Source organism: Leptinotarsa decemlineata, unplaced genomic scaffold (assembly GCF_025532065.1).
Source record: "Leptinotarsa decemlineata unplaced genomic scaffold, Ldec_3_MD MMD2_tig00026294_RagTag_RagTag, whole genome shotgun sequence".
Taxonomy (NCBI): Eukaryota; Metazoa; Arthropoda; class Insecta; order Coleoptera; family Chrysomelidae; genus Leptinotarsa; species Leptinotarsa decemlineata.
This window is the reverse complement of record NW_027412674.1, coordinates 9,266,563-9,290,637: the sequence shown is the minus strand read 5'-3', so window position 1 is coordinate 9,290,637 and position 24,075 is coordinate 9,266,563. Positions and strand designations below refer to the sequence as shown.

The following is a 24,075-nucleotide window of genomic DNA, read 5'->3' as shown; positions in this document are numbered from 1 at the left end:
AAACATAACCTATGTGAGTTTGTCAATTGTACGCACGTGGTTGCTATTGAAATTATCGTGTGAAGTTGATTTTTAAATTAATTTAAGTGCTGATCTGAAATGCCTCGAAAGTGTGTGAATTCTGTCGATAAGCTTTTGCTATATATGTGGTGAAATAACATTTAAGGCTCAGAAACGTAAAATGACACCTATCGTTAAGACAGCCTATGAACATTATTTTGGTGTGAAAGTTGGGGACCAAGATAAATCATGGGCTCCTCATATATGTTGTAATTCTTGTTCCGTCATATTGCGAGAGTGGCTGAAAAATAAAAACCGGGCAATGGCTTTTGCAGTACCTATGGTATGGCGTGAGCCTACCAATCATACAGACGACTGTTATTTCTGCTCAACTCCTCCCATTAAGCAAGGTTTATCTATGAAGAAAAATGGAACGGTTAAATACCCTAATCTCCCATCTGCTCTTCGGCCTGTACCACACTCAGACAATTTGCCAGTCCCTTCTCCACCCCAAAACTATAAAATTTTAGAGGAAGGTGATGAAGACTGTTTAGAAGGAGCAACCCATCCTTCTACATCCTATGACCCTGATTTTGAGGTAAGCGATAGGTCTAGTGATCCGCACAGAATTAGTCAAGCAGAGTTGAGTGACCTTATAAGAGATCTTCGCTTGTCTAAGGAAAAGTCTGAGCTGTTAGGGTCAAGACTACAACAGTGGAATCTTCTAAAACATGATGTGAAAATATCTCAGTACAGACAGCGTCAAAAAGATTTGCTTCCTTAATTGGAATTTGGTGGTACAAACTTCTTTTATTTGTCAAAACACTAAGAATAATGTTTTTCTTTATTAATTTTGTACTTAAAATATTCTAAAAGAAACATAACAATATTGTTTTATGTACTTTCACTTTTCACGTATAGTATAACTACTCTTTAAGATTAAGTACTGTGTATCTCAAAAACCAGAGCTAATAAAAATTTTTAATTGTTATTTTCGTTTTTATCACCCCAAAATTAGTAGAAATTGACTAATTCAGTGTAGGAAACATTCAAAAAATATTTTTTTGTTGTGTTGGTTATGGTAGGAGTTGAACCCCATCTTAAGGAACAGATCTATGAAAGTAGTTTCTGGTCTGAAGGAGTGAGGTACAATCGCTTTAACTTTGAATTAGGTCAACATTTCCTGGATAATACACATCAATCTAGGTCTCAACATGAATTTCAGAGCCCCAACTCTTTTTTATAGAAAATGGGGGATACTCATTATCTGAGGCTCATTTCTGTATTGCACACTTGAATACTAATGCAAGGATGTCAACCAACGAAAATCAAATTGATATAGTGCCATATGAACAAAATAAGGAATTATCAATTTTCTATATAAATGCTCAATCTTCAGCTAATTGAAACAACGATAAAAATTAAATAAAAACATCAATAAAAATTAATTGGCGCTCCGGGGCGACTTCATTGATTCCAGTGGCGCATTTGCTTTTTCAGCTGCAGGAAACCCCGGAAAAACCTGCAGCACCACATCATCTGAAGATCTTGATCTAACAATGTCCTCTCTCTTATAAAACAAAATGTAGGGTGTCTCCAGAGGCTCCAATAAATTCAATGCATCGCCAGAACACTTCGTGACACGACTATCGTCAAACTTAAACCGGTCCGTTTCGTCTTTGACCAAGGCGTAATAATGACCAAATTCAACGCCAGAACCACAGTGAACAATGGCTGCATGAATATTATAATAGTGGTCCGCTAGGTTGAAATGTTCATCTATTTCGAACCTTCCAAAGAGTTTCTTGTTTCCGTTAGAGGTTGAGTCTTGTTTGAAAATCATCAGTGTTATTATTAGATTGACTGGTGCCTCAGCTATACTTGTTTCCTAATAAAATTGATGAATTGAACATTGGATGTCAGGAAAAACCATATCATTTAGTCTGTATATGTGAAACTTGGTTGACAAGTGATTTAATCTCTAATATCAACATCATTAATTACCACTTGGTAAGTTACTTTTGCAGATATAAGCTTAAGCATGGCGGAGTGGCAATATTTGCTCGAAATGATATTATAACGAATGCTGTGGATATAAATAGATATTGCACTGAAGTTGATGCAGAGTTTGCTGCAATAACTATATTCAATATTCTGGTAGTATGCTTATATCGATCAGGTAAGGGAAATTTGGATCGTCAATGTGGACTTTTCCACTAAATCAGTAAAAAAAATACTGTGTAATACATTGGATCCATTCAACTTCAGGTATTTAATACAAGAACCAACTAGAGTCACCAATCATTCCTACACCTGCTTTGATAATATTTTGATAAATTTCGACCACCACTCAGTTATTAAAGATGACATATCTGACCACTATGGCCTAGAAATATCAATTGCTATAGATGAACTGCCTACTGTGGAAAAAATTAATTTAATTAAACCAATTTCAAATATTGGTGTCTCAGAATATAGGTTTATTATTAGTAAATTCAAATGGTCAAATTATTACAAGTCTAGTGATCCGGATTTTTTAGCAACGTTTATATGTGAAGAAATCAGATATGCAAGTGAAGTAGCTTTCCCTGAGAAAAAAGCAAATCGAAGACAAAGAAAAATTAATTGGTTTGATGATGATTTGAAACAAATGAGGGATAATGTAAATAATCAGAAGGACATTTGGTTAATGACAGGCAATGAAATACATAAAAGAAAATATGTAAACATGAGAGAAACAGTTACAGGAGAAAAATGAAAGAAACTAAATCTACTTGCTATAATGACAAAATTCTAAACAGTGACAATGTTGGTAAAACAACGTGGTCAATAATGAATCAATTTAATGGAAAGTTACAAGTCGTCCATTAAAATTCAGATATTTCTGCTGATACGATTATTAGCTATTCAACTTCTGTAATTGATGAGCTGTTTACAAAAATTACTGTCTCAGGTACTGATGGTGCAGATCTGATGAAGACTTCACTAAAAGATTCATTTTTCTTGAAGCCAACTAATGAAACTGAAGTGCAAACTATAATTGCCTCATTGAAAAATTCAAATAGTTTAGATGCCTATAACATCAGTTCCGTTATAGTGAAGTCGGCATGTGATGCTCTTAGTAAGCCTATAACACACCTAGTAAATATTTGCTTCTCATGCGGAATGTTTCCAGCGAACCTAAAATTATGTCGAGCAACACCAATCCTAAAAAAGGGGGATCCTAATGATTGCAATAACTATAGAATTATTACCATAACTCCCATTATATCAAAGATCATTGAAAGCCTCGTCAAAAACAGACTTCTTAATTTCCTTGAAGGGGGTAGATACTTGAATGATGCTCAATATAGTTTCAGATCGATGAGGTCTACATCATAAGCAATGACGGAAATTGTTCATACCATTGCCCATAATAAAGATTTGGGTATCAGCACTCGCTTACTTCTTTGCGATCTATCTAAAGCATTTGACAGTGTTTCACATGACATATTATTGAGAAAACTTGAGTATTAGAGGCATAGCATATAACCTAATACATTATTTTTTTGACAGACAGGGCTGCAATATATATATTATATAACAATGTACAATCTGATTCCAAAATTGTCAAGCATTGAGTACCTCAGGGATCCGTACTTGGTCCCCTTTTATATATTGATACAGCAGAAGTTTTTTATATGCCGATTATGCAACTTTTATCATAAGTAACCAACAAGTAGGGAAACTAGGTCAGTTATCATGTGAAACACTGACAAAATGCGAAACATACTTTAGCGCTAATGTTCTATGCTTGAACGCAAATAAAACTCAGGCAATAACTATTGCAAATAGACTCCAAATATCTGACGGTGACAAAGAGGTGTGTTTACTAGGATTCCACCTTGACAACAAATTAAATTGGAATGGACATACGACATCATTATGTGAAAAGCTCTCAAGGTGCCGCTACACATTGAGAGGACTAAGGAGTTTAGTTCCGAACGATGTGCTGAGAACTGCATATTTTGGCATGGCTCATTGCCACATAAACTATAGAATACTGATATGGAGTGCTTCCTCACATGCAAGTGAAATATTCATTATCCAAAAAAAGATAATGAGAGATTTAAAAAAAGTTGATTTCAGAACCCATGCTAAACCAATCTTTATAAAATGGGTCATATTTACATTACCTTCCATGTACATTCTAGAAGCAGTATTGTTTGTACATAAAAATAAATATAATAGTGGCTCTAGGATTCACAATTATGATACAAAACACAAATATATCATCAGGCTACCAAAGATGCATTATCAAAACACAGCCAAACATAAAAATATATAACACTTTGCGTAGTGAGTGGAAATACCTTCATATCAAAAATTGAAGTTCAAAGTAGAAAATTCACTTGTCACCCAAGCTTTCTATAAGATTGATGAGGTATTTAATTGTCAGTGGACCTAATATATTGAATTGTCCAACAAAAAGTATGCACCTTGCTTTTCTCCTTTTTTTGTAACTTAACGCAAAAATGCTCGAACAGGTCAATTTTGCTTTTGAGGGGGACACATTTTAGATGTATTTTTCTACCTGTGCCTTCAACCCCCTAGCGAGGGTGAGTAACAACCCTAAAATTTCAAATGGAAAGTGGGGTCGAGTGATATATCATTTGAAAGTGCACAAAATTCTCTTTCCAATGATACCTAATTTGTTGTATTTACTTGAATAGTTATAAAAAAAGCAAGAACACTGACTCGATATTTTTGGTGTTAAGGAAAAAACGGCAATTTTATCACTACTACATTCCTCAATTTCTCTCGTGCGTTTTTTGGTTCAAATAACAACAGCAGTTTTCCCATTAATCATATTGTTTCAGAATTTAATATAGTAGATCTATCCGTAACCTGGAGAGAATCCGATATTACCATATTTTAATATATCTAGATATTACTATTGGAAGTCCCGCCGCGCTTCCTCCATATTAACGCGATGAGCTGAAAAACCCCCGGACAGATTTTCATACGGTTTTTAACAAAGGAAGTGTCATGAAAATAATTCATTAATATTTTGTGTAAATTGGTAGGAATATTACATTGTTATCAGTGCGAAGTCAGGGCGGTAGTGCTACCCGCGTTAAGCCGGGAAGCTTTCATAAAAAAACGCTGCCTTATTCCTTTGAGCGATCGGGCATCGTTTTCAATTTGCTACAGTTTTTTTATAGGACTACAGAAAAGTCCGCGATGGCATATGTATACAGGGTGTAACTGAATGAATGAGTGTAAAACATTTAAGGAGGTGATTCCTCATCGAAAGAAAGAAAGGATCTTTCATATAAAGAACCTTCATTGGAGCATCCATTGTTAAGATACAGCCCTTTGAAGGGGGTACATAACATATACATAACAATTTTTTTCACAAGCACTGAAAAAGTTACAAAATTGAAATTAACCTGACGTTTTGTACTACCAAAAAGACACTTAGCCAGTAATTTATTTGGTTTACCCCATGGTTGTAAGGGGTGGAAAACGCAAACCCTAAAATTTATTTCCAATGTAACTTTTTGTCTTATTATTTGTTTACCATTTGAACATTTATTTTCGATAGCCTGTTTCATTCTAAACAAAAAATGTCTCTTCGGTTTTTTGCCCAATATGAACCAGTTCGAAGCAAAAAATTATTTTACGAACAACTACAGAGATCATCGTCATAAATGCGAACTGGATTTATTGTTATTTTATAGTTAGTACCTGCATTAAACGATTAAAGGGTAATACACAAAATTAATTTATTAATAACAAATCACACAACATGTAGAAATCATAGTGAATGTTCAGTATGTCTACCTTCAGACATTACGCTTGCGTCTAGACGTCAGCGCATTGACCCACGTATTCGCTCAAATATTCCTGGAGTCTCTCTGATTACCCTGCACGCATCGATGATGCGGTTTCTTAAGTCCTCTACATCGCGAACAGGAGTACGATAAACCAAATCCTGTAAATGGCCCCAAATGGCGAAATCGAGAGGATTGAGATCCGGGAATTGAGCGGACCAGTTCTGTGGTCCTCCTCGACCAATCCACTGATTTGCATATGTTTCAGTTGAATGCCGACGTGCTACTTGACTGAAATGGGCGGGAGCCCCATCATGCATAAAAAACATATCCCTTCTGACGCCCAAAGGAACTTCCTCCAGCAGTACTTGATGCACTTCTCTTAAAAATTGAACGTATGCCTCACCATTTAATCGAGGAGGTAGAAAATGAGGCCCGATTAAATTATCCCCAATAACTCCGAGCCACACGTTGAGAGAAAACTGTTCTTGATGGTCAGTTTCGACAATAGCGTGAGGGTTTTCATCAGCCCATTTGTGGTAATTATGAAAATTAATAATCCCGAGAAAAACTACATTCGTCTGTGAATTCTATCATCTTCAGAAAGTCACAATTTCTTCTTATCATTTTCAGCATCGAATTGCAAAATTCAAGACGGTTCGGAAAGTCTCGCGGTAACAATACCTGTACTCGTTGCAGATGTTAAGGGTATAAGAGTTGTTCCTTTAAAAATTGGAAATACCGTCATATGATCAACATTTAGCTGGAAAGCAATCTTTCTAGTACTGGTAGTAGGTTGTTCTTCAATCAAATTAAGTACTGCTTCCTCAAGCTGTGTTCGTATTTCTCGATGGCGACCACAATCCTGCGTTCTTTTGTCGAATGAACCATAGTCTCGTAGTCGTTAATGAAGTCGAGCAAATATTCTATGTGAAGGATGCTGACGGTGGGGATACATTTCAGCATATTGTCTAGAAGCTTCTAACCCATTCCCCTGCGACAGACCGTAAACGTAATGCATATCAGCCATTTCCTCATTTGTGTATGCCATTTTAATAACAAGTGAATTATTAAAGTAACAAATTAAGAACAGAACAACAACACACAATTAGTATTAATTCAATTTCGAAAACTAACAAACTGACAGCGTCATACCAATTTAATTGTCACTATCGCTAATAGCGACTCACTAGATATATTAGTTTCGTATTTTCGCATTTATGACGATGTATCTCTGTAGTTGTTCGTAAAATAACTTTTTGCTGCGAACTGGTTTATTTTGGGCAAAACACCCAGGAGACATTTTTTGTTTAGCATGAAACAGGCTATCGGAAATAAATTTTTAAATGGTAAACAAATAATAATAATAAGACAAAAAGTTACATTGGAAATAAATTTTAGGGGTTGCGTTTTCCACCCCTTACAACCATGGGGTAAACCAAATAAATTTCTGACTAAGTGTCTTTTTGGTAGTACAAAACGTCAGGTTGATTTCAATATTGTAACTTTTTAGTGCTTGTGAAAAAAATTGTTATACAAATTTTATGTACCCCCTTTGAGGGGCTTTATCTTAACAAAGGATGCTCTAATAAAATTTCTTTATATGAAAGATCCCATCTTTTTTTCGATGAGGAATCACCTTCTCAAATGTTTTACACTTATTTAGTTACACCGTATATATGTAGTAAATAATAAGGGTCCAAGCACCGAACCCTGTGGTACAGCATAAGTGACAGTCCTAAGATGGCTTTTTATTCCTTCAATTCCAACTGTTTGTTTTCAATCTGATGGGTAATCTTTCAGCAATTGGTGTGTAGGTCCTCTTATGCCGTAAGAGTAGAGTTTTTGTAATAATCTCTCATGGCATACAGTATCGAATGATATCGATAGATGGATTATTTCAAAAGCAAAAATCGATGAAACCTTACTGAAATTTTTGTGTTTATTTCGTACAAGGCCATCTACCGAACTGGTAATAAAGAACAAATTATAATCACTTCGAGCAATCAATTGTTCCCGACAAAATATGTTTTTGAGAAACAAAAGCTTCAGTTTCGTGGTAAGTGGTGAGCTCTTTTGATGAACATCTGAAAAGGAAAATAAAAACTTTTTCATGAAGCGAAACCGTTTCCTTGTAAGTAAAGCCTTTCATGTGCCTCATAATTTCCATATAGACGCTAGCTTTCGATTTTGTGGGAAAATTATAAACCTTTTACTTCCTACTTCCTAAAAGTACGTTGAAGAACATTTTGTTAAATTCAACTATATCTTATTATGGTTAAGGTGATCGCTTTTCACCTAATTGTACAAGAACAATACCTTTGTGTAGAAAACAAAGAACAAATAAAGAGTTTTCACCATTTCCATCACAAAATCGTAATTGAATCCGGCAGTGCATAAATTGAATTTGTTTCCAGCGCTTTCACGGACTTTAATGGTGAACAAAATTTTAAGCGCAAAGAGAATGAGGAAGAATGGAGCGTTACCCGTGCTGCACAATTAAACTGAGACCCAAGAAGGATTATTTTAAAAATTAATTAACAGAAAAAAAACATTTTCATAAGCAAGCTTTTATTTACAAGCTCTGAAAAGAAGAAAATGAATATTGAACGAAAGTTATTTTATGTGGAGCAAAATCAGTTTTTTATCGACCTTCTTCTTGTTTTGGACAACTTTATACACGTGTAGAAAGGGCAAACTTTATAGTTTACCCTGATAAGTTACTGCGTAAATTCAAAGTATTATTCATAAAGAAAAATGTTCCATTTATCAGTACCTTGTTGTATTTAATAATACTGACCATCAAAAAAAGAGCTAAGAAGTTATACAATACCTATCTTCACGTTTCGGATGCAGCAATCTGCCTCCTTATTCAAATAATGTTTCTTTTTTGAATAATTTCAGTATACAATAGTATATTGTGTAACAAGTGCGTGAAATCGACTTTTTTACACAAGCGTGGAATTTGCGACACGAGCCCTCAGGCGAGTGTTGCAAACAACGCGAGTGTAAAAAAGTCTTCACGCACATGTTGCACACTATACTTTTTCTACGACCATACAGAGAAAATTAAGCACCATTAGTTTAAATAGCTTTATTGAATTTCAGAATAATTAGTAAGTACCTATATTATAAAATTAACAATTAATTCTTATACTGAGATTATTATTTTTGGTTTTCATTCTGATGTGGAATAATAATGATTATTAATAGTAATATTGGAACCTGTGACCATTCCAAAACTTACACCTGCAGCATTTGATTTTTCTATTAGTGTGTTTCTTGACTTGGAAGTTGAGATGATAGAAGTAGTGGCGATAGGGGCTGAGGAAATTTGATTTGGAGGCGATAAAATTTTATTTGCCACATCAATTTTCTGAGTAATTCAGTTTTCTATATAATGCTCTGCCACTGCAGAGGATTTCCAACCTCCATGTTTTTTTAAGGTAAACAAATCGCCTCCAGCTTCTACTAATAACGTGGCGGATGACCGCCTAAAACAGTGGGCTGTATATTGTTCAGCATGAGGTAAATTTAGGTATTTTGCGATTACCGAAGGAACTTTACCAATTTTATTTATACCAACGATCTGGCAGGTACATTTTCCACCTTGATAATTAATAAATAATTTTTTTTTCTGCGTATTTTTGCGGACGGAGTGCCGTATATTTTCGGTATAATTCAAGATGTTTCGTGATGGTAAATTTTCTTGAGATTTTGGTTTTTGTATCATGGACGTTTACTATGAGTATTGTACCTAAATCTTCAATATCATCTAATTTCAGTTTATACAGTTCATCTCTTCTAAGAGCTCCAGCAAGTCCAAATATTAGTATAACCTAAAAGAAAAAGAAATTACAATATAGAAACTAAAAAAAGATTATGGCTGTCAGAAATCGAACCCAGGTCCTTGGGCGCGCGAGGCCGACGCACTACCGCTGAACCATTCGTATTTACAAATATATGTGTGAAAACGCGATTCTCAACGCCCAATTTAAAATAATTTAGAAGATCATAACATAGTTTCATTAACATCATTAACATGGTTTTAGATAATATATCTGATTTGGCCAACTATACTTATTAGGATCTACTTTATTTATAGATATTATTTTCTATTTATTTAATACTACCGTGAGATATTAAACTTACCTTGGTCAATAAAACTTTTTCGTCAGGAGCTTCTTGTATAAACTTCAGTATTTGTTCTTTCTCCAAAACTCTGGATTTTTTGGGAACGTATCCCTCACTCTTCCTTTTTAAAGAAGCACGTACCTTAGGATAGTCAATATTTATGTTTTTTTAATGCTGATGGTACTTTTTAGCATTGAGAAATTACTCCAAAGTGTTGCTGTCTTAAAGTTCTTGGATAATTCTGACAAATATGCCAATATTACGTTTTCAGAAAATGAATTGATATTCTTTGTTTTCCTCCATGCCATGAATTTCTCATACGTATTTTCATACACGCTCAATGATTTTTGGGGTAATGAAGTCTTACTAGCCTCATTGGCTGCATCCATAACATCCGGCGGGGTACTTCGTATATCTGAATGATCAGAATCCATTATAATATAATGTTGAAATAATAATAATTAACTTTCAACAATGAGCTCACAACAATAATAATCAAGCTATTTTGACAGTTTATTTATGATTTATTGCTGCTCTTAAACAAAAGATGCACTAAGGCCGCCTATCAGCGAAATATTCATGTATTAGGTCTTATGGACAGACTACAATGTATTTCTTATGAGTATATTTCACGCACTGGTAATAAAAACACTTGAATGTACCATGTTATTCTTATGGGTTTATTTCACGCCCTAGGGCGTAAAAATAATTTCACGCACAAGGGCGTGAAATTACATTTTACGATTCGTGAACGGTGTGTGAAAGTACTATTTCACGTACGGGAGTAGAAAAAATAATTTGTTGCATATGTTCCATAAAATATGATTGCATCTTGAGATAATTATGGTTTTGTGAGTTTCAACTTTCTCCGTCTCCATTATTGAACAAAAACTGATGAAAACTTAAAAAAAGCTTCTTTCCAAGAAAAATACATTCTATATAGTATACTCGAAGTAAACGATATTGTGCACTCTTAAAGTTGTCGGTACTCTGAAAGGCCAAAAAAACTAATACATAGAAATGAACCAGCATCAAACTAGTCCACGTGGACTGTAGAATTGGAGGTTCGTATTGGATAATTTTTACTAACCGAGTTTTGGCTGAAGAGCCATAAAATTGAATTTGTCATGTTACGGTGACGAATAGAAAACGGGAAATTCGGCCTTTCTTATCGCCGCCGTGTTAAGTTCAGGAACTGATCGCGATTTGAGTGTCGAAATTCGATATTCGATTATTGTTACCTAAAATGTTTGTTATCTGTTCAAAATTTGGCGTCCTTGGACAAGTACTAATGGTAATAACGAGTGTGATAACGCAGACTTTTTCCAGTGAAGTGGTTCCAATAGCAATGGTGAACAATGCGAAAAAGAAATACCAGTGGATAATACTCGGATGCATTTGAGTATTGAAACACAGAAAGTATGTTTCAATGTATATTAGAATCTACATTTCAAGTTAGGTTTCGAAGAAAAAAAACTATTACAAGCAACATCAGATTTGATCGAAATTCCTTTCTCAACTGTACGTAAAATAGTCAAAAACAAACCTTATGAACGCAAGACGCGATGTGATGCGGGATTACCGAAACCTTTAGATGTTCATCTAACGAAATAATTGAAAAAACACTGTACGATTGTTACAAAAGCAATGAGATTTTAACATCTGAAATCATGAGGAAGAAATTGAATACTTCTGACCATAACGTGAGCTGCTGTGACAAGACTCTTCAGAATTGGATGAAGAAACTAGGATTCAGATTTAAAATAATAAACATACGTCAAGCAGTAATGGAAATCAGAGGAATAGTGGAATTGCGTATAGAACTTAGAACAAATAATTAACTATAGACAAGAACAACGGCAAATTTTCTATTTGGACGAAACTTGGTATGACACTCACGACACAGCTACGAAAGGGTGGACTGATGGTTCGAGATTGTGTACGCCCAACAATGCCTGCAAACAAAAATTGATAAGAAGATAATAGAGGTTATTAAAGAAGAAGTATCTAATATAACCGAAGAAGACTAATCCTTTAGACTTTGATATCATCAATTCATCATTATTGCATCCGTGATCTAACACGAAATATCGAAATATAATTATGATATATTCTCAAGTAATGAAAATGGTGTAATAAACCGAAACCGGTCGTGATTAATGAAAACATTTGTAGAAATTAGACAAAAGTTATTGTCTCTTTCCTATATTCAAATAATTTTTTATGAGAAAAATAAAAACTCAACTTATTTTTTGAACAGACATCGTACAGCGTACTTCATCACAAATCACTCAACACCAACCTCCAAAATCAGAAACAAATAGACAAATAAAATATTAACAGAAATCGACCTTGAAATCCTTGTATAAAACAACTAATTCTCAAACAGAAGCACGAGGGTGAAATACGATGGATATTTCGCTACAAAATTCTTAAATTTTTTGAGAGCTAATACTATTTAATTGTATTTAGACCTCTATTCATAAATACAAATTTCAATTCACTAGAATAACTCGTATATATTCCAATGCTGAAATGGATTCATTAGATATTATAATTTAAAATTTATAGAATAACTTCACCACTTTCTTCAGTAATTTATGGCGGATACTCCGGTCATTCTTGTACTTTGTAGGCGATTCCCAAAACCTATGCGATAAACATGATTTGTAATGTAATACTACCTGTTCTTGAGTATTTTTCATTCTGAGATATTCATCGGTTTCAAGTTCTTTTGATGTTTTTTTTATTTGAAATTATTTTGGCCCACTACGTACACGTGAATGACTGTGGATTCAATATCTGCAAGGCAGTTGCTTATGTGAAAGAGAAAATGTTTAAATAATATCCCCTAGTTGCATTACAGAAAAAATAATTATAATATTTTTTCTGAGTTATAATCAACAAAATTCATTTGAATACGTACCGAAAAATGTTTTGGGGACCTCAACGAAACAAACCGCCCACTCCGAAACAATAGTCTGTATACGCCACTGCTGTAAAAAACTGATTAAATCAGACTTTTATTTCAGGTTTGTGACTGAAACAAACCTCTGTAGGCAAATTTCGCGATGATTTTATGTACTAACGAATAGTAGAAACCAAAGAAGGTGTTTTTTTCGAAATATAAAAAATATTCGTGTTAGGAATCACACGTTAGAAGGTTGTGGAATTGGCCGCGGTGGTAGTGCGCCCGACTCACGATCGGAAGATCGTGGGTTCCATTCCTGCCTCGACCAGATATTTTTCTCGAGAGAATTTATCTGGTTGAAGCTGGGATGATTCTGCAACCATGTTAGGAATCACACGTTAAAAGGTAAGACCTTGTTAGTCCTTAGCTCGGCACAAATTTCTCAACTTCTGAGAGTTGTCGTTCGTATGAGGGCGACAGCTGAATAACGGAAAGATAGATTTAAACAGATTCAAGAACAGATAGTATTACAAATCATGTTTATGGCGCAGGTTTTGGAAATCGCCTACAAACCACAAGAATGACCGGAACATCCGCCATAAATTACCGAAGAAAGTGGTGGAGTCATTTCATAAATCTCAAAGTATTAAATCTATGTTCAGCATTGGAATATACAAGAGGATTAATTTGAGGATTAATCCAGGATTGTTTTATAAATGGATTTCAATGTCGATTTCTGTTGCTAGGTCATTTGTTTCTGATTTTGGAGTTTGGTGCCGAGTGATTTGTGATGAATTACGTTTATGTTTTAGTTTAGGAAATCAGTACATTTACATTATCAGATAATAGATGAAAATCCACTCGGATTTCTTGAAAATATAAAAATGAGCAGATGGTTGCCTTGAATAGTCGAAATTTACGAATTGACCGGTATGTGGCTTAAAAAAATATTTAAATGTGACTCATTGAGAGAGTTGCTGTTTTGCAATGTGCCTTATGGACAGGATCTATATTTTTTTGCGAAACTTCAATACCAAGCTCATCGAAATTTCTCTAAACACTTGGTATCAACAATACGATCTTCACGTCGTGAGTTCGAAGAATCTATTTCACACTCTGAAAACAATAAAAAACTGTACAAGTTCATACGATCTAACCTGAATACCAAAGTAAGCATTCCGCTCCTACGAAAATCTGACGGTCCCTTGTGTTCTATAGACATCGAATCAGCAGAAATTTTGGCCGATTCTTTCACAAGCTCCTTCACGGTCGAGCCTCGAGATGACCAATTAGCAAAAATTATAGCAGAACGAATACGTGATAATCTGACTAATGTGTCGTTTACTTCGGAAAAAATTAAAAATCATTTATTGAACGTTAAATCGAATTCATCTCCTGGTTTAGATGGAATGAGCCTCTTTTTCTCAAAAAGTTTGCCGAAACTGCTCTCCGTTGTCAACAATTATGTCAGTCTCTTTCGCAAAATCTTGCATCATACGGGCTTGGAAGAAGGCATCTGTCACAGCTATTTTGAAAAAAGGCGATAAACTCAATCCAGTTAACTACAGGCCCATTAGTCTTTTATCCGTATGGGGGCTGTCGCCCCCATACGAACGACAACTCTCAGAAGTTGAGGAACTTGTGCGAGCTAAGGACTAACGTGGTCTTACCTTTTAACTTGTGATTCCTGACACGAATATTTTTCATATTTCGAAAAAAACAGCTTCTTTGGTTTCTACTATTCGTTAGTACATAAAATCATCGCGAAATTTGCCTACAGAGGTTTGTTTCAGTTACAAACCTGAAGTGAAAGTCTGATTTATTAGTTTTTTATAGCAGTGGCGTATACAGACTACTGTTTCGGAGGGGGCGGTTTGTTACGTTGAGGGCCCCAAAACATTTTTCTGTACGTATTCAAATGAATTATTGTGTTGATAATAACTCAGAAAAATGTTTCTAATAATTTTTTCTGTAATGCAACTGCCTTGTAGATATTGAATCCACAGTCGTGGGCCAAATTGGACATACTTGTTTAAGGAAAACTCCTGTTTTCAAACTAGATAGATAAAAACTATGTCCGAGGGTCAAATTTTATGACAAACGTAATGGTGAAAACCGCATATCGAAGTTACAGCATGTTTTTCAAAAATGTGAGTTTTCAATAGAGCCTAAAATTACCTTTACAAAAATGTAGCCCACTTGATGTTTTGCTAGAGTAATTTTGGAAATACAGAGCTATTAGGTTTTTTCATGTAGACTTCGTAACGTACACTTGGATCATATAGGCTTTGGACGACGCGGCCTCAAAACTGATAACAATTTATTACTAATAAATTAACATTCAACAATAATAATAATAGTGATAATGAACAAAAATTGAAATATATTTCATTCAAGCTTCTCCTACACACAGGCGACACCTGTTCTGAAATTTTTCTGCCGAATTAATCAGCTGAATAGAAGTGAAAGAAGCAAAACTTTGCATTTCTGCCGCTTCCATTTCGTATCTAGAATTGGTCGGCAATTTGGCAATTTAAAAATAAGATCTTTCAACCTTCCCCAGATGTAAAAGTCCATAGGCGTTAGGTACGGTGACCTGGCCGGCCAACGGTTGGTTTCTTGGTTGGCTATCCATTTATTACCGAAATTTACAGCCATAAAATTGATGACAATTGCATTGTTGTGAGGCGAAGCTCCGTCTTGTTGAAAGTATATTTTTCTGGGCTACATTAGCGACAATTCATCAATTCAACAAGGGGTTCAAAATTTTGCCTTAAAATTTCTAAATACCTCTGAGATGTGAGAGTGGCATAATAAATGAACGGGCCGATAATTCTACCCCTGAAAACACCTGCCCATACACTAAATCTGAATCTTTCTTGACTTCTCTGCTCCACAATAGAATGAGGATTTTTTTGAACCCAAGTATAAAAATTGTATGGTTGTAAATGCCGTCACTGCTCACTTAAGCTCTGTCTGTCCAAATACAAATTTAACGAAAAATCGCGCAATTGGTTACAACTGTCCAGGAACCCCTGGTAAGGAGTCATGCAGAGTTCAAAATATCCTGGTCTGTTTTTTCAAAATAAATTCTCCTAACGTTAGTTCTTGGTAGGCCTGTTGATATTTTCAAATATTGCGTTGACGTTTATGGATTATTTTCAGCTCCTAAAATGACTATTGTAACCGCCCTGGGTACGCCCATGGTGAACGGTACGACCACTGGAGTGAAAGGTGCGGGGTGAAGGGCCCGAAAAAGTGCAGAGACAACAGTCGGTTGCCAACTCTGAAGGTAGAATGTTGTGTTCCTGAGAGCAGCCGAGCATATTGAAAAGTTCGACGAGTTACCAAAGCCACATAAGATTTTTGTCAAATTTATATATTCAATTGGATTAGTTGAAGTCCCAAAATCATCATTAAAAATCCCCGAGGAATTAAAACCTACTTGGAGTTGCGGATGCCGGCGACTTAACCGAAAGGAATTATAAAAACTGATACCTAGTTAGTGATATGAAGCACGATTAAGGGACATTGCCTAACTGAAAGTGCCAGAGAACATTCAAGGTTAGTTTAAGTTTTTAGTTAAGTTCTATTCCCAACTTTGGGACCTATGTATTTCCATTTATGTAAAATTAAATATAAGTTTTCATCAAATTGATTTCTCGCTGGGACCCTTTTTCTATTTATTTATCATTCAAGATAAAAACAAACAGTTACACTATTCCTTCCAACTCCTTAATCCTATGTGATTCATATATTTTGCCTTTTTCAAATCGACCACCATCAATTAGATTGTGTGGTAATCTTGCGAAAATGTTTTTGAAAGGTTGTCTTTTCTCTGTACACCTCTCGTGATACGAATTGCTTGCTGCTTTTGCATTTTCTTCGGTTTGTACAAAACAGACTATGATATCCCATTTTTCATAATTCTCATACTTCATAGCGAACGTGTTTGAAAGTCTATATCTCAAAGTCTACATGAAAAAACCTAAAAGCTCTGTATTTCGAAAATGACTAGCAAAATATCAGGTGTGCTACATTTGTGGAAAGGCAATTTCAAGCTTTATTGAAATATGCAAAAATATACAGAGTATCTCGATAAAATAAAGTTTTCCATCAATAACTATGATATTTTATTTGAAAAAGTAAGTTTTTACATCATTGAATTCTACGTAAAAAAGTGCTTTTGAAATGTTTTCATAGAAACAAGAATTTTTGACAGGAAAAAAAGCAACTTTCCAAAAATGCACATTGATAGATATCGATGTCATAAAATTTGACCCTCTGTCATAGCCAAAGTGTCCAATTTGACCCACTCCGTACACGTGAACGACTGTGGATTCAATATCTGCAAGGCAGTTGCTTATGGGGATGGGCAAATGTACAAAAAAATGTTTTGGCGCACTCACCAATCGCCCCTCCTCCGAAACAATAGTCTTTATGCGTCACTGCTGTAAGGGGGAACTGTCTAAATTAGACTCTCACTTCAGGTTTGTAACGAAAACAAACCTCTGTTGTCAAATTTCGCGATAATTTTATGTACTAACGAATAGTAGGAACCAAAAAAGTTGTTTTTTCGAAATATATTTTTTTGAGAAAAACAAACAGAAATTTTAGTTGATGATAGTAAACAGTAGTGATATTATTCAAATTAAAATATAAAATCATAAGACTATTGCAGAAGTACTTAGTAATTCAGAAAGTCCTCACACTGATATGAAATATTTCGACTTTATTGAGTCACACGAGTTTGAATTTCTTGTACGTGTCAAAATAATTTCAAATAAAAAAAAAAACCATTAAAAGAACTTGAAACCGATGAATATCTCATAATGAAAAATACTCAAGAACAGGTAGTATTACATTACAAATCATTTTTATCGCATAGGTTTTGGGAATCGGCTACAAAGCACAAGAATGACCGGAGCATCCGCCATAAATTACTGAAGAAAGTGGTGAAGTTATTCTATAAATCTTGAATTATTATATCTAGTGAATCCATTTCAGCATTGGAATATATGCGAGTTATTCTAGTGAATTGAAATTTGCATTTATGAATAGAGGTCTAAATACAATTAAATGGTATTAGCTCTCAAAAAAGTTAAGAATTTTGTAGCGAAATATCCATCGTATTTCACCCTCGTGCTTCTGTTTGAGAATTAGTTGTTTTATTACAAGAGGATTAATTTAAAGAATAATCCAGGATTGTTTTATACAAGGATTTCAAGGTCGATTTCTGTTAATATTTCATTTGTCTATTTGTTTCCAGCAATCTACTACAATGCATGAACGATCGGACGACAGCTTACGATAGGAAAATACCGACAGCTTACGATAGGAAAATACCACTGAGACCCTGTCGAAAGTCAAGGCTTTCGACAGGGTCTCAGTGAGGAAGCTAATGCACAAACTTGACACACACGATATTCGAGGCCAACTAAACCTATGGATTGAAAATTACATGACAGATAGAACTTTCTCGGTCAAAGTGAGTCACTCTTTTTCTTCGCACAGACAAGTCACAAGTAGAGTTCCCCAGGGATCTGTTCTTGGCCCGCTCCTCTCCGTTGTTTATGCAAGTGATCTTGCTCTTCACATAAAGTCTAGCAAATCATTCTATGCCGATGATACTAAACTGTATGGAAATGCCTTAGTCAAACATCATTCCCTTCAAGAAGACCTCAACTCGTTTAGTCAGTGGAGGATTGGCTTCTTACCTCTTAACGTCGACAAAAGAGTCGTACTTCATCAAGGAAAGAACAATCCACTCCATATGTACACAATAAGCGGTCAATCTTTACGTACAGTGTCCTCACATGTAGACTTGGGAGTGACTATTAATACCGACTTAACTTGGTCCAAACATATAATATCCACATCCAAACGCGCAAACACATTGATTTACCTCATACGCAAAACTTTTCTCCATCTATCATATTCAAGTTCCATAAAACTCTGCAAAACCTACGTTCGTCCAATCATGGAGTATGCAGGTCCAGTGTGGTGTCCTGTTCTGGTGCGCGATAAGGACTTGTTGGAAAATGTACAGCGTCGAGCCACACGTATGACTTTTGGTGAAGTGCGTCCAACCTATCCCGAAAGACTGAGGAAGCTAGCTGCTAGCTTTTGACCAACGTCGACTCCGTGGGGTCCTCATCATATCTTTCCGTATAGCTAAGTATAACTATGCTAATCAGAAAGAACTTTTTGTTTTCAACAATGATTCGCGGTTACGTGGTCACATACTCAAATTAAAAAAGGAAAAATTCGCAACGAGGCAGAGACAATATTTTTCGGTGAATCGTATTTTCGCAACATGGAATAACTTACCCAATGATGTTATGAATTCCGACTCAGTGAACAGTTTCAAAAACAAAATAGACATTTGCTTATTTGCATATATAAAAAGGCTAGCGGAGCAACTGCGAGTTAGTCTGCGTAGGAAATGCGAAGGAAGCGAAACTGTCTATTGTGAAATAAAGTAACACCCGTCAATAAAAATATTTTAATTTGACTTATTGTTTTTATGTGTGATTTGTTAGTATGGAAAAGAAGCGAAATATCGACAGTGAATGCAGAACGTTCCAAGAAAAATGGAACTTTCAGTATTTTGTGGTTGAGTCCAGTAATAAGGCGCTATGTTTAATTTGTAATGAAACCATAGCTGTTCTCTAAGACTATAACATTGAACGACAGTATGAATTGGTCCGCGGGCCGTAGTTTGGAGGCCCCTGTTCTAGACTATCAAGGTTGCAAGTGATGTTGGTGTCTCCAATCAGACGATGGCTCTTTTTTGGGTTGTATCCATAAACTTCAGTTCTTTGTATTTTTAGGAGACCATGATGGTAATTGAAGGAAAGTAGCCTAACAATGTACTGCGATGAGATTATTGTAATTACTAATATTAACAGTTAACTAGTTTAGTGATCCAATAATTTTTGTGAAAAAAGGTTGGTAGGGTAACAGGATCCATTTTTTCTTAAAACAAAAACAATTGTTTTCTTGTCGAAGTTTCGAATTTGATTAAATTCTTCTTCAGAGCTCTGTAACTATGAATTTTCATAAATATACCTTCCACAAAAATATACCTTTATTTCACAAGAAATAAAGAGTTCTTAATTAAATTACTCACCGAAAAGTAGTTTTTTCGTGTTGATAAAATTACAATTTTAGAAACCATCAGACATATTAGATATATATTTAAAATAAAATAAAAAAACAATACAACAACCAAATTTCCAAGACAACACCAACACAAAACGACATGAAACAAACGAATTGCTTCATCTGTGATTCTATTAAGGTGATGTCTGTTCTTTAATCAATGGCAGAGAGAAAAATAATGAAAAAAGGGTAAATTATTCAGGTATTTTACGTATCAAATTGAAATATGCAGCATTAAGGCCATCGAAATCTCTTCTAGTGTTGAAACTACCGTATTTGAGGATAAGTATCATTTCGCTCAAAAGTCTTTTGGATAAATATGGTTGAACATCTAGAATATTTGGATGATCAAAATAAAAAATGTGTCCATATTCTTTATCATGTTCAACGAGAGCTGTGGGTTTTTTATTAGAATCACAGATAAAGCTATTTTTTTGTTTTATGTCGTTTTGGGTTGGTGTTTTCTCGGAAGTTTGGTGTATCTATGTAGGTATGCTTGGTATGTACAGGGTGATTCAAAAGTACTTTGACAAACTTCAGGAGGTGATTCCTCACAATATTCTAATATGAATTGTCCAAATAAATAAATGTCCGAAAACGCTTCGTTTCCAAGATACAGGATGTTGAAGTTTTATTTTTATTTTGGTTTTTTTCAAATAACTTTTGAAATACTGAACTTAATTAAACGAAACTTGGTAATAGGAGGTTTTTGAGGTGTCGAACTCAAACCTGACGTTCTTATTGCTCTTACTCGTAGGGGGCGCCACCTACACGTCTTTTTTTTTAATTCATAACTCTTTTGGGCGTACTTCTAGCACATTTTTCAGAAAAAACGATTCCTCTATCATATCTACGTAAATAAGCTACCCTTGTTACTAGTCGCTGTAAGCAAGCGTTTTCTAAATATTTGGACTTGAAAACTTCAAGTCGATTATTTGATAATCGATGCATGTTGAAGTTATTACGAATATTTTGCTTTTTTCACAAGAATGCTTTGGAAATGAATTTGATGTTTTACTCGTTTGAAGAGGTCATTACTGTTGGGTACGTTCCTTTATGACATCCTTAAGCCAAATAGTTATTTTTGTATCAAGGGTGCATAATCAGTATTTGTTTTAATGAAATTTGCAAGAAATGTCAACATTTTATTTCAGGAAATTTTGAATATGTAGAATAAACTAAAATAAATGAAACTAAATTGTATTCAAATAAATAGTTGGAAGTGTCCACCTTCAGCAGTAAGTCTCGTACCCGCTCAAAAATCATTGGTGTGTTTCTTATTGTTTCACAGGCGTCTACTATTCGGTTTCTTAGATCTTCCTCGTTCACTACGGAGTCTTATAAACTAGTGACTTCAAATGTCCCCAAAAATAAAAATCTATCAGATTGATATCTGGAGACCTTGGTGCCCACGCCTGGTTAGGTTCTTCTACACCCCTACCGATCCATCGATTTGGATAGACTGTGTTAAGGAATGCCCTGGCTACAACGCTAAAATGGGCCGGAGCCCCATCATGCATAAACCACATGCGGATACGAATTTCTGATGGTACATTCTGAAGTAGTCCCGGCAATTCATTTTCTAAAAAGTGTCTGTAAGTTGCGCCATTCAGTCGGAGCCGAAGAAAGAAATTATCAATTATTGCCGCCCATACATTTACAGAAGATTAATACTGATAATGCCTTTCACTAACTGCGTGCGGATTTTCGAGAGCCCAAACATGGTTGTTATGAAAGTTTGTGGTAGCATTTCGGGAGAAGTTTGCCTCGTTCGTGAAGAGTACATATCTCAAATATTGAGTATTCCAGCCAATTTCCTCAGAAACCATTGACACATAATAATGCGTTGGGGAAAGTCTCGTGGCAAAAGAGCCTGTACCCTTTGAATATGGTATGGATGAAACTGTTGATCGTGGATAATTCTCCAAACTGTGGACTGAGTAGAATTGACAGCTTCAGCAATTACTCTTGTGCTTGTTTCTGGATTCTCCTCGAGAACGTTCTTCCAATTCTGGGGTTCGGACTGCTCGTGGTCTTCCAATCATATCAGCTGCCCTCTTGAAACTACCTGTTTCTGCCAAACGACGGTGAAGACTAGCAAATGTTGGAGCTGAAGGCAGTACTCGATTAGGAAATCGCTCCTGGTAAATACGTCTTGCTTCGCGCACATTGCCATCCGCAAGGCCATAAACGAAATGCATATCGGCTAAACGAGCATTATTGTTTAAATAATCCATTTTTTCAAAATAAGTGTTTTCTACTTCTAGTTACGGAAACTTCAACAAAACGTCTAACTGTCACAAAATATGTAATTACCAGAACTACTCACAAACGTCAAATTTATTTTCAAAGCATTCTTATGAAAAATGCAAAATATTCGTAATAACTTCAACATGCATCGATTATCAAATAATCGACTTGAAGTTTTCAAGTCCAAATATTAAGAAAACGGTTGCTTACAGCGACTAGTAACAATGGTAGCTTATTCACGTAGATATGATAGAGGAATCGATTTTTTTACTGAAAAATGTGCTAGAAGTACGCCCAAGAAAGTTATGAATCTTTAAAAAATAAAAAGGCGTATAGGTGGCTCCCCCTACGAGTAAGAGCAATAAGAACATCAGGTTCGAATTCAACACCTCAAAAACCTCCTATTACCAAGTTTCATTTAATTAAGTTCAGTATTTCAAAAGTTATTTGAAAAAAATGAAAATAAAAATAAAACTTCAACATCCTGTTTCTTGGAAACGAAGCGTTTCCGGACATTTATTCATTTGGACAATTCATATTAGAATATTGTGAGGAATCACCTACTGAAGTTTGTCAAAGTACTTTTGAATCACCATGTATATGTATGGTTTTTAAAATAGTAATATTATCAAAACGAAAAAACTACTTTTCGGTTTTTAATTTAAATAAGAATTCATTTTCTTGTGAAATTAAAACGATAATAATCGTATAAATTTTGTGGAAGGTATGTTTATGAACATCCATTGTTACAGACCCCTGAAGAAGAATTTAATCAAACTCGAAACGTCGCTAAGAAAACATTTTTTTTAACGATCCTGTTACCCAACCAACCATTTTTCAGACTGATATTAACAATGACAACTATTGAAATGTAGGTGGAATTTAAAAACCTTACCTGTGTTTTTAACAGTTTGTACAGATCAGTTTCCATTAAACATTGTACGATGTAAACATCTTTCATTTGATCTATTTTTACTGCTCGCAGTATATCTCTGATGTCAATTATCTGCAAAGTAAATACAAATATTATATATCAAGCGACACACCCAAATTGTGGTTTAATATCTAATATGCGACTAGTTAATTCATTAAAAATTAATGAAAGATTTGTAATTGAAAGAAGCGTCCTCAAGCGAGAATCTCAAATAGTTGTGTCAGGTGATTAAATAATTCAGCTACCAAAAAGACCTGTTTTCTATCGTGTATTTCAATGTTAATATGAAAGTAGTTGTTTCTAGAGGGATTTTTTCCATTTTGTATCTGAAAGTTACTTCTTTGCATAATCTACACATCTTTGAGAAGAGTTTATCTTGAAATTATTTGTTTTTTCCTTTTTTTAAAGTTTCCCACTTTTTTTGTTTGAAAATGGAGAAGATGGAAGAACAGTTTAGCAATTATTTGCATAGCTGCGAAAATTGAACTTCGTCTTTTACTATAACTTTTTATATATAGTTAGAACTTAATACTGCGATTTTTTGTGGTTTTAGTAATAAAGACGTTTATTATTATTATTATTGAGTATGAAGCCAAAACTTTTCTCCAAAACTAATTCCGTTGTCATTATTAAACTTGGCTCCACTGGTTCTATTAGACTGTACTCCAGCACGACCAAAGTTTCGTGTCCACCACGCCGTCCCGCGGTTGCCATCGCTCGACCGTCGCTATTTTCGTACTCCCAGCCTCAGGATTTTCGAATGAACGGTAATGTAGCATCAATATGCAGCGAATTAGCTCCAAAATAGTTCAGGATGGGATCAGTACGGTGAAGAGCCGAAATTATAAGCGACAGCGAACATGTAG

General features: G+C 34.9%; 1 protein-coding gene across 1 annotated transcript in view; it reads right to left on the bottom strand.

The window, feature by feature from the left end:
* rl (Mitogen-activated protein kinase rl) overlaps window positions 1-24,075 on the bottom strand; it is a 132,551-nt gene that overhangs the window by 19,334 nt on the left and 89,142 nt on the right. Inside the window, 1 exon segment of the mRNA XM_074180317.1 lies at window positions 23,171-23,281. Coding sequence (XP_074036418.1) covers window positions 23,171-23,281 — 111 coding nt within the window.